The sequence below is a fragment of the Ochotona princeps genome, chromosome 10 (genome assembly GCF_030435755.1).
Source record: "Ochotona princeps isolate mOchPri1 chromosome 10, mOchPri1.hap1, whole genome shotgun sequence".
Taxonomy (NCBI): Eukaryota; Metazoa; Chordata; class Mammalia; order Lagomorpha; family Ochotonidae; genus Ochotona; species Ochotona princeps.
The window spans coordinates 45,700,955-45,716,289 of record NC_080841.1 but is presented as its reverse complement, the minus strand read 5'-3'; the positions used below and the strand labels follow the sequence as shown (position 1 = coordinate 45,716,289).

General features: G+C 37.2%; 1 protein-coding gene across 1 annotated transcript in view; it reads right to left on the bottom strand.

The window, feature by feature from the left end:
* Positions 1-15,335, bottom strand: part of RYR2 (ryanodine receptor 2) — a 663,784-nt gene that overhangs the window by 60,781 nt on the left and 587,668 nt on the right. The window contains exons 81-83 of the mRNA XM_058669392.1: positions 6,654-6,753; positions 4,659-4,738; positions 1,392-1,468 (exon numbers count right to left, since the gene is read on the bottom strand). Coding sequence (XP_058525375.1) covers positions 1,392-1,468; positions 4,659-4,738; positions 6,654-6,753 — 257 coding nt within the window. The remainder of the gene's footprint in view (positions 1-1,391; positions 1,469-4,658; positions 4,739-6,653; positions 6,754-15,335) is intronic.

Here is a 15,335-nt window from a genome sequence, read left to right as displayed (position 1 = left end):
AACCAGAGAAGAGCTCTTTTTCCCTTCTTAATGTTTTATTTTTTTGGTATTCATTTTTTAGCAGTATAACATTACTCAGGTTATTGGAGTGTACCTGTGTTACTAAACTTCCACAGTATACCACTTTTTAAAAATTTTGCTATGAATAAAAAATAGTTGTAATTTTTGTCTTCAACTTTGGCATTCGTGCTTCTATGCTCATTATTCTAAGAGAATCTAGGCCCTTCAAGGTCTATGATATTTCTGAGAGATGTACATGGAGGCCAAGTACTGCTTTCTACAAATAACTTCTCCCATTGCTTTAAAAAGAAAAAAAAATATTGTGGTAGTTTCAAGATGGACTTGACATTACAGGAAGCAAACTTTAGCACTAAATATTTAAATAGAAAAGTTTGACTGTAACTTTGCATTCACAAATATGTAATTAAATTGTGGAATGAGTAGGTACAGGGAGTGAATGGGTATGATTAAATGGATTTTTCATGGGTTCATAATCGGTCCCTTCCTTGAGAATTTCTAAAAAACAGAGAGATCATTTTGTTGCTTTTTTCCATCTTGTCTTTAAATAAACAATAGATTTCAAGCCCCATCAGTGGCCTGTATTGAACTTTTATATTTAAATTACAGGTTGTTAAACAGGAAAATACATGTTTTGAGAGGAGACGAAAAAGAGAGCCTCAGAAAGAGAGAAAGAATACATATAAGCAAACTGTTAGTTCTCTCCCCAAATGTCTGTAACCAGGGTAGAGCATGAAATCAGAGGCAGAAACTCAGTGCTGGTTATCCAGGTGTATGGTAGCAACCCAGCTACTAGAGCTGCCATACTGCCTTCCAGCGTTGTATTAGCACAAAGCTGCAGTTAACAAGGAAGTGAGCAACAAATTGAAACCAGGAATGTTAACTTTGTGACAAAGAAAGACTAACGGCTAAGCCAAATTTCTGTCCCAGGAAGACTATTCTATTCTAAAAGTTTATTAACATTGAAGAAGTTGATAGTTGAGTATTTACTTATATCCTAATGCCATCATATGGAAAAATAATATCTGCAACACAGTAGATCAAAAATTTCAAAAAACAAACAAACAAACAAAAAAAACAGAACCACTGGGATAGATTTAGTTAAGACACCAGTTGGGGTGTCCGTAGTCTATATCAGAGCTCTATCCACAGCTCCAGAACTTGACTCCAATTGCCTGCTAATGCAGATCCTGCAATGCAGCACCAGGGACTTAAGAAACAGGGGTCCCTGCTACCATTACAGGACCTGGATTGTATTCTGGCTTCTGGTTTTGACCCCTGGCCTAGCCTGGGACTTATGTGGGGAGGCATTTAGGTAGTTAAGCAGCAGATGGAAGCCACATAGAACCAAAACAACGCATGCGCATTCCTACCTGCATGACTGCATGAGTCCAGCCAGGCTCTGAAAGAAACCCACATCCTTTTTCTCCTTGAGGTAGTCAAGCATTTTCTATAGAAAGAAACCAGTGGCCATTAAATACACATCCATATCCATATATATATACATATATTTGCTAACTGTAACAATCAAAAACATGCTTTCAATTGTGAAAGAACGATCAGAATGATACAAACAACTCATATTAATGTTATCTTTACCATAAAATAGTAAGAAACTTATTAAAACAGGATTTGTATAATTCTGTATTCAGTAATACAGAATCATGGTGTGGAACAAGGGATTTGCTTCACCTACACCAATAGCACCATAAATATTGTAAAAGGACATTATGACCCTGGAAGGTCAGTGAGCAGAGGATTACAATTGATTTTATAATCTTTGTATAAGAACAATCTAATGGATACCTTTTGTATAACTGATTGTAAATCATTTGTATAAGAACAAACAAAAGTACAGAAACAGTTGATGGGTTTTGTTGATAAGCTCAATACTTGCTCTCTTATCCCATAAGACCCTCAGTGTATAAACTCTGATTGCCAGACTTTCGACCATCAGTCAGAGTCCACACGTGTTCTTATCAGCTCCGTGCACCAAGTCCATTGCTGCAGGACAGCGACAAATATCAGGAGCAAACATCAATTTTAAATCTCTTCCTGCCACTCTTCAAGTACTTCAAGATTCAAAAGTTCAGTGTAAGTAGAGCAGAGAGCAGATCTATCTGCTGCTGACAGCTTCTCATACAAAAGTGAGTTCCAAAATTGGCATCACAATATTAGGGTTGTAACTACTATATACTAACACTATAGTCATTAAATCAGCTTCCTATAGTCTATAAATCTAAATCAGGGTAGCAATCATTAAAGTATTAGAATTTTCTCTTCTGTATTCAGAACAATGTCCAGAATCTGTGTCTAAAACATAGATTAAACATAAATGTAAAACATGTTAAAGCAATACATTGCTCTCTCTTAGCATATTACACCACACAGAATGAAATAGCTTTTTCTCACTTAGATAAAAGTCTTGGACATTTCAAATAAAAGTACAGTAGATCCCTGACTCATGATGGCTCAACTCATGCTTTTTATGGAAGTGTGAAAGTGATGCATAAAAAAAGCAAACTTTGAATTTTGATACTCTAACAGACTGGCAATGTGCAGCTGGAAGTGGGGAAGGAGACAACCAATAATCTATTGTGTACCATGTTTCTGTTAGGAGGTCCAGAAGGTTAGATGCAATATTGGTATTATACAATCATAAATGTGTGTATATTTATAACTTAATAACCAGTTGAGTATTGAGAATTATTTTTTCTATTTTTGGGGGGGGGTATTTATTTTTATTGGAAAAGCAGATTTCCAGAGAAAAGGAGAGACAGAGAGAACTTCTATCTGCTGGTTCACTCTCCGAAGGGCCACAATAGCCAGGGCTGAGCCCATCCAAAACCAGGAGCCAGAAGCTTCTTCCAGGTCTCCCTCATGGGAACAGGGTCCCAAAGATTAAGGCAATCCTCCACACTTTTCCAGGCCACAAGCAGGGAGCTGGATTGAAAGTGGAGCATACAGGATATGAATTTCCAAATGGGATGCTGGTGCTTGAAGGTTGAGAATTAGGTTTCTGAGCCATGGTGTCAGCCCAGTATTAAGAAGTTTATCATAAGTGAAACATCTAATTACATAAAAACTATGCTGCTAAAATATGTTTCAAGTTATAATAAATATCCTTACTTCAAACTTACAATTAGCTTATTAGAAAGAAGCTCCAGTGTTAAGTGAAAGACCATAGTACATACAAGATGTAGAAGGCATACTCAAATGCTTAACAAAAGCAAAGATCCTGCTTTCCTCCACAGCTCAAGTAGAGCATACTTGCTATGTAAGTGCTGTGTAAAGAGTAAGCAAGTACATAACCACAAAGCAAAAATCCTGCTTTCCTTTGTGAGCAATCGCCCCCGAGTCGGTCTGCTACCCATGGGTGTGGCTTAGAGCTTACCTGCCCATGGCACAAGTCACAACTCCCAGGCTTACACATGGTACATGACTGGAAGGTCAAGGGAAATAGACATGTCTTTGAGCCAATTACAGTGTCTTTGGTGGGTGGGGTCCTGCCAGAAGATGCCCTCCTGCCATCCTCTTCTTGAACCTTTATAATCCTAGAATTAATTCTGAATAAATGGACATTCCTCACCAGCTTGTTTCTGTTTTTTCTTATGGCCAAAAGAACAACTTTGCCTCATCCTTGGTGACCTCAGAGCCTGCTGGCAGGCTTAAATCCTGAGATTCCTCCAAAGCTCAAGTAAAGCATACTTGCTATGTAAGTGCTGTGTAAACACTAAGCAGGTACATAACCTCAATTTTAGCAGTAATTCTTTCACAAATCACAGACAAAGGTTATATAAAATAAATATGTAAAGGATTCCCTGCACATATACAGCAGATGCATATATGTTCTTGTACACACAGGTAAACACAAACACAATGTTTGTACATATGCATGTATTTATACACAGGAACATACACATATACACACATACATAGATGCACCAAAGCCCATAGCCATCTTAGGGAGGCAGTCATGGTAACTTACAGGTATATAAAATAAAGTAATGTAGTTTGAAGAGTTGAAGGGAGGTGAGATAATATATACTTAAAATGTAAGAGAAAAGATCCATATACGGAACAAGTAATTATAACTAGCACACACACATGATCTTTGCAGGTTCCTTCCAATCCAATTATTCTTAACATATCTGTAAGATATACGTGTGTGTGTGTGTGTGTGTGTGTGATGCAATGCAGGTCTTCTGAAGTAAAACCTAATGCAAATGAGAATATTTTTAATGCGTATTTTGGCGAAATTACCTATGCTTTATATTTTTCCTTTACATTGAGTACATACTATAGCAACAGAATGATCTGGTTACAACTGCAAGGTGCCAAGAGCACATACCCACAGCTTTGTGTAAGGACAGTTCACAAGTGGCTCATTCTTCAATGCAAACATCCATTTGTCATGGTGAAAAGCCATACCTAGACTAACATTTCTGGGTATTTGCCACTATTTTATCTTCAGATCTGTAATCCTTTGAAAAAAAATTTTTATTCCTGTGCTATCTCTTGTGTATTCTGACAAATAGTGGCATTTACGTAGAAAATGAGAATTTCCATGACAAATAGTTCTTTTACTGTATGATCCATTTGTCTGAAAAGTACATACATGGATTGCTAAAAAATCTTACCTGCTGTACTGTTGAGTTCCCACCATTTAATACAGCAATTCCAAGCTTCAAAGTAGCAGCTACCATTGGTCCAGTTTCACCTGAAAAATATTTTAAAAACCAGTATTGCTTATATCATTTCACCTGCTCCACTAACCTATTTTACCTTATGTTCTGTGGGTCTGTTTAATGTTCAAGGAAGACAGATTGACTTATTTACTGAAAATAACAGGGTACTTCAAAAAAGTTCATGGAAAAATGAAATTAAAAGAGGTTTGTTTTGATATCTAAGAATCTGGAAATCCAGGAGTAGTTTCTTCATGATATATATTTTCCATCAACTTTTCAAAGCATCTGGCATTAAAACAACTTTAATCCTTATTTTACCATCAATATTTTTAAAATCTGTATGATAGAGACAGGCAGAACAAATACACTGCATTGAAATACTGAGATCTAAAATCATTAAGAATCAAAACTATTCATGTTTATTAGCATAATATCTAAACACGAGGTTGGTGTTGTGATATAATGGGTTAAAATTGTCAGCTGAAATACTAGCATCCCATTTGTGTGCTAATTCATGCTACTCTTCTTCCAATCCAGTTTGCTATTAATGTGCCTGGGAAAGCACTTGGGCTGGCCCCTATAACCACGTGGAACACACAGATGAAGCTGCTGTCTCAAACTGGTCCAGCCTGTTGTGGCCATTGGGGGAGTGAATCAACAGATGAAAGATCTTCTAGACTCTACCACTCTCTCTGTTAACCCTGATTTTCAAACATCAATAGATTTTATGAAAAATAAAACTACGATAAAAATAAATACAAGTCACTGAAACTTTAAGGAAATTCCATTTTCCTCTTATTTCAAGAATATTGTGATACAATGGCTTTTATTATTTTTACTTCATTACTTTTTTTCTGAACATTTTTATAGTCTCAGCTTTACCAAGATGACTATTTCAAAGTCTTGCATACTCAAGAAATGGTAAAGTTTTAAAACCCAAATGATTGTCCATCATTTAGCACATGCTATTTCTATGTTATTTTTTTTTACTTAGAAATAATTCCCATAATTTAGAGACAGGGGTGCTTCATAACAGTGAATCACTATTACTTTTCCCATTACATTGAAAATTGTACTAAAAAATGTTTCAAAATTGAGAAACTCATTTGTCATGCTAAAAAATATAATGTGGCACTTATCTTGAAATTGGAGGCTCCTGAGATGTTCAAAAGTATTTTGTTTACATTTTTAGTATCTAAACATTCCAACCCAGGATCAGCAAATTCTGGGCTAAGGGTTAAATATTGTCACGCTGTTTGTTTACCTTGGGTCTCTGTCTCTCTCTCTCTTTTTTAAGGTTTATTTTTATTACAAAGTTAGATATACAGAGAAGAGGAAAGACAGAGAGGAAGACCTTCTGCCTGAAGAAACATTCCCCAAGTGACCACGACGGCTGGTGCTGTGCCCATCCTAAGCCAGCAGCCAGGAACCTCCTCCAGGTCTCCCATGCAGATGCAGAGTCCCAATGCATTGGGCTGTCCTCGACTGCCTTCACAGACCACAAGCAGGGAGCTGGATGGGAAGTGAGGCCACTGGGGTTAGAACCGGTGCCCATATGGGATCCTGGCAGGTTCAAGGTAAGGACATTAGCCGCCAGGCCACCATGCTGGGCCTGGGTCTCTGTCTGTTAAATGCTACCACGGTAGACTGAAGTTTCATGACACACAAAGTTGAAACTACTTACTCTCAAAAACTTGCCTGTCTGTGCTTGATATAATCAGTCTGCTCGATTTTGATCATTACATAGTTTCCAGAACAGAAATAAATCTGCTTTGGTAAGAGTCTTAAAAAAAGCAAATCTAGAGTGTGGGTACATGATGAGAGCTAGTGTTTGGAATGAACATTGGGGGCAGTGTAAACAAAACTTAGGGCCTAAGCAGAATGAGTCAGAAGGGATGACATGAGTAGTGGGGAGCAGGGAGGGGAAGCCCACGCACTGCGGCTCACCTTTGCTGGCACTGATGGTCTGCAGCACCATCTCAGCGGCCCCGCGGTCATGCAATCTGGCTTGCTGGTACAGCAACTTTTGCTTTTCCATTTCTTTTTCCTGAACACAAATCCCAACCATTTATATTAAGGCTATCATTAACCACCAAACTGTTCTATAGACCATAGTCTGAGTCATCTCTTCATGTATTGGGCTCTATGACAACATTATGTACCATTTCATCACCAACAGTATTATTAAACCAATAACAACATTTTTCAGCTCTGGGTTTTTCCCTTCATATTTTTCTTGATATACTTTTGGTACTTGTTTATCAGGATGGATTTTTCTCAATTTGTTATTTGAGTAGTCCAAAGCCTGTATCACGGTTTTGTACTTCATCATCGATATGTGCACTTTCTCATGTACACTTTTATGCATAACTTTGTCACATTTTTGATCATCACCCATGTCATGGCCATAACTTGATACTGCTCAGCAAATGGCTCGAGTTGCAAGTTATCACTGAATCACAGAAAAAAAAGAAATTAACTGAGACATCTTAGGGTTTAAGCAAAATTGAAAGCTGATATGGATATAAGTTAGGCTCCAACTATATTGTGGCTTATGATAGGAATCTCCCCAGTCGGCCCCAAAGAATCAGAGATGCAATGTGCCTTTATATTTTGTAATCTCTGGTGGTAACAAACGATACTGCATGGTGCTGCTAGAGCAATGGCTGGAATTTATTCCGTTTCATTTAAGCTATCACTAAAAATAAAAAAAAAAAAAGAAGACAGTAAGAATAAAATATAAAGGCACAGCAAGTTCAAGACTGGTATGACCATTCATTCACTTGAGCAATCCAGTTCGCTGGAAAAATTGAGACGGAACTAAGCAGTATAAGTTGCAGAATGAGAGTTGCATAGAGCCCTGTGACAGCGAGTCCATCAAATGGCGTGGTAGAGAAGCTTAGTCAATGGGACATGAAACAGTTAATTAGTATCATGTCCACAAACACAACGGCCAAAACATATATGACCCAAGAGCAGGAAGAGCTGCAGCAGAGGTAGCCAGAGAGACAGCTTTGCTGCCATAAACTTTCCATCCAAAGTACAAAAAAATAGACACTGGAAGATGGAAGAGGTTTAAAAAATGAAGGCTTGCTAGTTACAGAATATGAAAAATAAAGTAAACTAAAAGGAAGGGGGAAAGAAATGGGCTCAAACAAATGAAAAAAGAAACCTTTAAATCAAAAGCAACCAACACAGACATTTATGCTGTTACCAGAGAGTTCTCGCCGAGGCTGGCAAATTTGTTTCTTAAATCTTTGATAATATCGTGCTGCGAAAACAAAATTGATCAGGGTTTTTTTTTTTCACACTATAGTTAAAACTCCTGTTGGTTAAATTTTATTTTTTTTCTTAAATTATGTGATAGGCCTAAATGGAAGCAGAGAAAAGAAAAAAAAGAGGCAGCTTTGCTTTGTATGTAGCCATGCTAACATCTCAAAGGTTTGCCTTCATGTTTAAACCTCTTCCTGGGAAGTCAGAAACAAAACGAAAACAAAACCACACAGACACACAAAACCATATTGTCATTACAACACAGTTCCAGAAAAACCAAAAGAAGACCCTTTCATCTGCTCTTCAGGTGTCTTGAAAATAGATGAGTAACATTTCATTCTTCCTTTTAGACCCAACAATCTTTTACTTTACTCACACTGACAGCGCTATATTTGGAACTTCCGGATAACAGCTAAATCAACTTCTTTTGTTGAGTTTTTGTTCTTTTTTTTTTTTCAATAAGAAAATGAGAAGAAATTAACAGCTTACAAGAGTTGCCCTGTGATTTTTGTCAACTAAAGAGACAAGGAAATCAGAATAATTTTTCTACCAGCTCAATACAGCGTGCGAAGACCAGGAGACTACACAAGATGGAAGATGGCAGCAACTACACACTTTCAAGAAAACCTCAACAAAAACCATTTGACATTTGTGCTCTGAAAGTAGGTAGGTGAGTTTAAAGATTTGTTGGAACAATTCTAACAATAGACTTTAAGCTTCTAGGATGCTCTTTGGTAATTGAAATTTATGCATGATACCTGAACTTGAGAAGTATCAAGAAATGCAGTATCAAAATACTTCTTCAAAAACAAACAGCCTGGAGTCAGGTGTTGAGGCCCAGCAAGTTAACTGAGCTTGGGACACCTGTGCCCTGTATCAAGTGCTATTTTGAGTCTCTGGTACTCTATTTTCAATTCAGACCCCCTGCTAATCCACCTCAAAAGTTGTATATGTTGGTTCAAATACTTGAGTTCCTACTACCCCATACATCCTTGATGAATTTCTTGGCTTCAAGTTTCAGACTGGCTCAGCGTTGGGTTGCAAACTATTTGAACAGTAAATAAGCAAATGGAAACCATCTCTCTCACTCTCTCTTGCTCATACACCTCTTCTCTGTCTCTTTCCCTTTCACTCTGCCTTTCAAATAAACAAATAAATAAAATAACTTTCTGGACAAAAATCACTCTCATTTTTCTTCTATGACATCTAAATTTTAATAATAGAAAATGATGAGACTCTTTAAAAAGCACTAAGACAAAAAGATATGCTAATCCAGAAATCAATAAAAATTACATAAAAAGGAGAGAGCTAATTCCCTATGCTTATACATCTGCACCATGGATTTAAAAAAAAAAAAAAAAAAAAGGTAAGGAAAATACCCGATTAAAAAAGTCGCTTCTTGGGTTTTGAGGTTTGATCAACTGTAGAAAGCAACAAAACAAAAGCAAAGTAAAACAAAACAAAAAACCTCGACAGAGATCAAGTCAGGCTCTCATATCTCCACACAGTGAAATTAGCAGCAAACTCTCCTTAACACTATTATGTTAATACCCATAATATCTGACATTGCTTCTTTCCAAAGCTTTGTCATTGGATAACTGCTTTGAAGTATAAAATTTAACTGAGTTACTGGCAAATTTTACCAGAACAGAAAACAATAAAACCTTGAAGCTACACTAGAAGTATTCCAATTAAGAAAGCATTGGGTTGTGTGAGAAACTATAAAGCTTTGTTTCAATTCAAATTGATCACACAGTAGCTTTTCTAAGCAAACCAGATATAGATCTTTATAGATTATCTCACACAGGGAACTAGCTTATTGAAAACACTTTTTTAAAGTTAGGGTTCCCTTCCTTATCCTAGATTTTACATCTAGGAAACTTAAGTAAACACTAGTTCTTACTTTTCAGTCTACATTTTGGATTCTAAATTAATCCAGGGTTTAAAGAAAGGTTGATAGAAATAAAAAAGGCAGCTCCACTATTAGGATTTTTCTTTAGTCAAAAGGTTCTGATTGTGAAGAAGAACTAAGAAATTATCAGTTGTCATTCTAATAAGATGGATGTGTGTTCCTACATCATACCAATGAGTCAATCATCTCCATTGTACATGAGCATTTAGCACTGGTTTTCGCTTTTTGTATGATCTAAGTTTGTAACAAAATTGCTAGCATTCCTCCATTTTGTGTAAAATCTCCTCATGCTTTTAACTTGATTAGGAGAAAAGTAGATAAGGCCAGAGAGGATTCTTTAAACTGTGACACTCTGATGACAGCAAAGAAATTCACAATTTTTGGGCCCAGCAATGTGGCCTAGTGGCTAAAATTCTTGCCTTGAACGCACCGGGATCCCTTCGGGGTGACAGTTCTAATCTTGGTGGCCCTGCTTCCCATCCAGCTCCCTGCTTGTGGCCTGGGAAAACAGTGGAGGATGGAACAAGGCCTTGGGACCCTGCACCCATGTGGGAGGCCCAGAAGAAGCTCCTGGCTCCTGGCTTAGGATGGGCGCAGCTCTGTCTGTTTGCAGGCACTGGGGGAGTGAATCACTGGATGAAAGATCTTCCTCACTGTATCTCCTCTCTGTATATCTGATTTTTCAATAAATAAATCTTAAAAAAGAAAAAGAAATTTACAGATTTTCCAAAGGATTTTGCTCAGTTACATGGACATCTGAGGTAGCATGGGGCTGGGGTTTCCAGTTCCATAGTCTGTGTGCCATGGCAATGAACCCAGCTTTTATTTTTTTCTTTGTATTTCTAAGATTTAAACCACTGCTGAAATATTTTCATGCCTTTCTCATTAACTGCCTGTAAAAGCAAGTTCCAAACATGAGAAATCCATAGTAACTGAACTCTTTTTAAAAACTCCCCATATTAATAATATTGTAAGTCAACCTGAAATATTAACTGCTTCTTGAGTGCATGTAGAACCTAAAAATAATAAATATATTAAATATTAAATATCAATATTACAAGAAGAATAAGATTGAACTGTTAGAGTGTGGGTAAAATGTTATTGTTGGGCAATGTGAGATTCCTTTGTACTGAAAAACTGCTGCTTTGCTGGGCCAGGAGGTGCCTGGACTTTGGGAGGATTCCACTTTAGCAATAAATCCGTTCTTTGCTGCCTTGCAACTTTGTGAAGGCAAGGGCACAATTCTTCTCCAGTCCCAGGAACCAGGAGAAAGATAAGGGTGTGAGGATGGGATGAGCCATACAGATAATGGGTATGGGAACAGAACAGGCTGCCTGAGTATGAAGACCATATGTCTAAGGTGCTACTTTTGCTGTATTTCCCAGCCCAAAAGGGCCTATAGAAGCTTCTGCTTGTTTGGGGTCCGACTGCCCTGCTTGGCTGGCCTGCGTGCCCCAAGTGCGGTCTGACCTCAGCATGCTGGCACAAAAACCTCTATTTGCTGTTTGCATTACCAGCGAGACTCTTTGTCATTCTCTAGGGGTTGACTAGCTCGCATCCTGACGTCCAGGGGCTTTGGCCCGGACTCTAACAGAACGACAGATGGTTCACCTGGATGACTATGGATACAAAGAATGAAAAGGAGTGAAAGTGTTCTAGTTTTGTTCAAAACCTGAACTGACAAATTCAAACTAAACAAACAAAAAAAAAAGGATGCCTAAGAGTCATATTTTTAAATACACCTTACAATGTATTTCAGATGCTGAAATTAGAATAGCTATGTTTATATACAGTTGAATCACACTGCAGGAAAATCTTTAAAATATAACTTATATAATGGATAGTTCCCACTTTTTAAAAAAGACATTACATATTTAAAGTACTAAATACATGGACTTGATAGGCTTAATACAATAAATATTTGGAGATTCCCAGAACAGACTCATTTGAACAGGAGTCATAGCTGTTTCTTTGATGTAGCCACACACCAGTATCCATAAATTGTTTAGTTTCCTACTCATAATATTTATTCACTAAACACATAATAAATGAACAAAAGTGCTAAATAACATGACATTTTGTGGTATGGGTCACAATTAATCTGAACTATTACAGATGTCAGTTTTTTAAGGAGCCATAGAACCACAACAGGATAAAATGTCCATTCAGTACATGGTTGAAGATGTTTAATCTAATATACACAAAAAATCATAATTTGGATTTTATTTCATGACATTTTTGTCAGCATCTTTCCTTATTATCCATTGTTTTTATTACTAAGCTGTGAAACAGTAAAATATCTTCCACACTTTTATTTATCAAAAGGATGAGTAGTTTCAAATAATCTAACAGAGAATAGTCCATGTCTTTATTCAAAGGAAATTTTTAAAAATGAGATCAAACTTACCAAAAAATCAGAGAAAGAAAACACTAATTAGAAACATTTACTTATGCTAATATTTCAATGGCTCTGATGTGTAGATGTTATTATGTAATGTGATTTCATGATTCATTCCTGTCCAATATCATGTACACTTGCATTTGGGGAGCAAAATTGTTTCCTCTAAATTCAACATTTTTAGAATTAATGCAGAACTTTGCTAAAAAAAAAAAAAAAAAAAAAAGAAGAAGAAGAAGAAAAAAAAAAAATTCAGGTGATCTGAAATAGTTGTCTATCAGTGTCCAAGAGACAATCTGTTTACCATTCTACTGAAAATTCTATTGTTACCAAAGCATAACCAACGTGAGGACAGATGAGTAGCTATAATCTAGAGGTTATAATATTAGTAAAGTTAAACTGATGTACTGGAGACAACATGGGTTATCCTGAGCATAATTCCAATTTTAAACCATCTTCATTTATCCATTAATTTGTTAAACCTTAAAAACCTTGGATGCTGCCTTGAATTCAGAAAGCAAGTGTGACTCAGGCCATTCTCTAGTGTTACTTTCTAACAAAGGCAGAATAACAAGGTAACTGATGACCAGTAACACTATGGCGCTTTGTTTAGATCATGAAAGTTGTGGAAGGTTATATTAATTTGTGAGAAGCGAGGCATTGGGACAACTGTCATTAGGGGATGATCGATAAGAATTCATTATTTGGATACTGAATACTCAAATTTTAATTATTCTTGTACCTGTAATTCTCACTTTTCATGCATATTTATTAGTCTCACTTCAGAGATCAATTCTGAGGGGCAGTTGTATATCCAGCGCTGTATATGGCTCCGCTGTTCCACTGGAACACGGTTTATCTGGAAATGTAGATTTTTCTGTAGACTATTACACATTCCTTCCTTCTCTCCTTCCAGAAGTTGGTTCTGAACCAATGCATTGCCATCTTCATGTGATATCTGTGAAGCTGGACTTTGTTCTGTAAATTCTCAAATAATTACTTTGACTCAGTTGTTGAGGGCATGCTTCCTATATCACATACCTGTTTCACAAAAAAAAAGCTCTTGCATTTTAACCTCATGAATTCTTGTTTCATCGTTCTGAACAAATAGATTATTTTATTGACATAATAAACTGATGAATGTATGCCGTTTCAAACTGGCTCCTAGGAGTTTGGCTTCAAACACACTGACAATCTGCAGCAACCTGGCAAGACACTATCACACGTGCTCTGCATGAATCTCCTTCCTGGACAACTCAACTGTGAGCCCCTCAACACTTCTTTCTTTATCTAACTACATTATGTACAAACTAGAAAAAAGCAGAGATACATAGGTATGTGCAGAAATTAGATACTTCTTTCAATAAAACATTTTCATACTAACATTTTATTCTAAAAATCATGGAATTGGTTCTCTTTTAATATTTCACAAAAGGTCAGAAAATGTAGTGAACACACCCATGATTTATCAGCAATTCATCCACTTAGAAATGCTAAATTGTCTTGATAACTGAAAGAGAGATAAAGCACAAAGTTCAGCCCACACAATTTCTAAAGGTGTATTTGACTGCTGAGGATGTATGGTTCTCCTTCAAAGAAGAAAAAGCTAAGATGCAGAGTGGCTGACTAGGGCTTGGTAAGGCCCACACAGTAGGCAGGTGGAAACCCAGGCCTCCTGCACTGCACGAGCAGTTCTGAGCTCACCACACTATAAAGGTTTCTCTATGCATTTCCTTGGCTAGTTTTTTTTTTTTTTTTTTTTTTAACCCCACAGTGTGAAAATCGTGAGAATCAAAATGTAACCATTTGTGCCAAATACCAGCATAAAAAAATAGTTAATGAACTATGAAGCACAGGATCTACTGCATGTTTCTCTGACAATAAGAACTATCCCAAAGATCCTACAAGAACTACAACTTGGCACAAAGACCAACACAGCCTTACATAGAAAATACATCTGCAAAAATCTGCCCTGGACTGATTACATCCTTGTCAGTGATCCTTGTAGTTACAGATGTGTAAGGAGTCGGCCAGGATAAGTAGGCAGTTAGGGTCTCTGGTTCTTAATACAACCTACGTAACCCACATTTCTTTTTTTTTTCATATTTATTTATTTTTTATTATATTTTGGACAATCTTTACATAGTTAATTAGGGTTAAAAAGGTTCAAGGGCTATAGGAAAGTGGGTAAGACTATTATTTCCATATTGTTTCCTTCATGTTTAAAGGGGGGTATTAAGGGAGAAGGCACACCCAATTTCCCACCCTGGGGAAAGTGGTATGTGGAAATTTCCCAGGGTGGGAAATTGGCTGTAACCCACATTTCATCAGCAATGTCTTGCCCCCTTTTGTCTCCTGGAATACATACATAGATTACTGTATCACGTATATTCCGACTAAGACTATCATTCCTGAACAAATTCATTACCTTTTAAAAATCTCTCTCCATTTGTCTGCTACTTTGATAATACGGAAATTGAAAATGAGCACATGCTATAACAATGGAAAACGCTTATAAATAACCAGTTATGTGTTAAACAATGTTCTGAGCATCTTGTATATTATATTAACTAATCTTTATAGCTATGCCCTGAAGTTGGTATTAAAATGAGTCCTAATTTATAGGCTGTGTCGGGACAAATACAAGAGCTAAATGGGATGTGGACAGACTGGACTAGTCTGCTATACACACAGGCAAACCAGGATAGGGGGCGGGCCTAGTGGGGGTTATTGTGGGTCGCCCTGACTAGGCTGCAGCCCCCACTGGTTGACGCAAGTGCTGAGTACGTGCTAGGCAGAACCAACCTAGTCTGCAACACCCACTGGTTCCAGAGCAACTCCAGTCCGAAAACAAACCAGCCCAGGAATTGCACCTACAAGCTGATCGTGGCGATGACCAGCTGGACTCAGAACCCTAGCCAAGAAAAGACAGAGGACAGAACGGGTCAATCAACCATCTCAGATATATGGTGGCAGCGAAAACTGGGTGAATGAAGACTCTATGATGGACAGTGTCAACCAGTGAACTCTGCAACGACCTCATCGA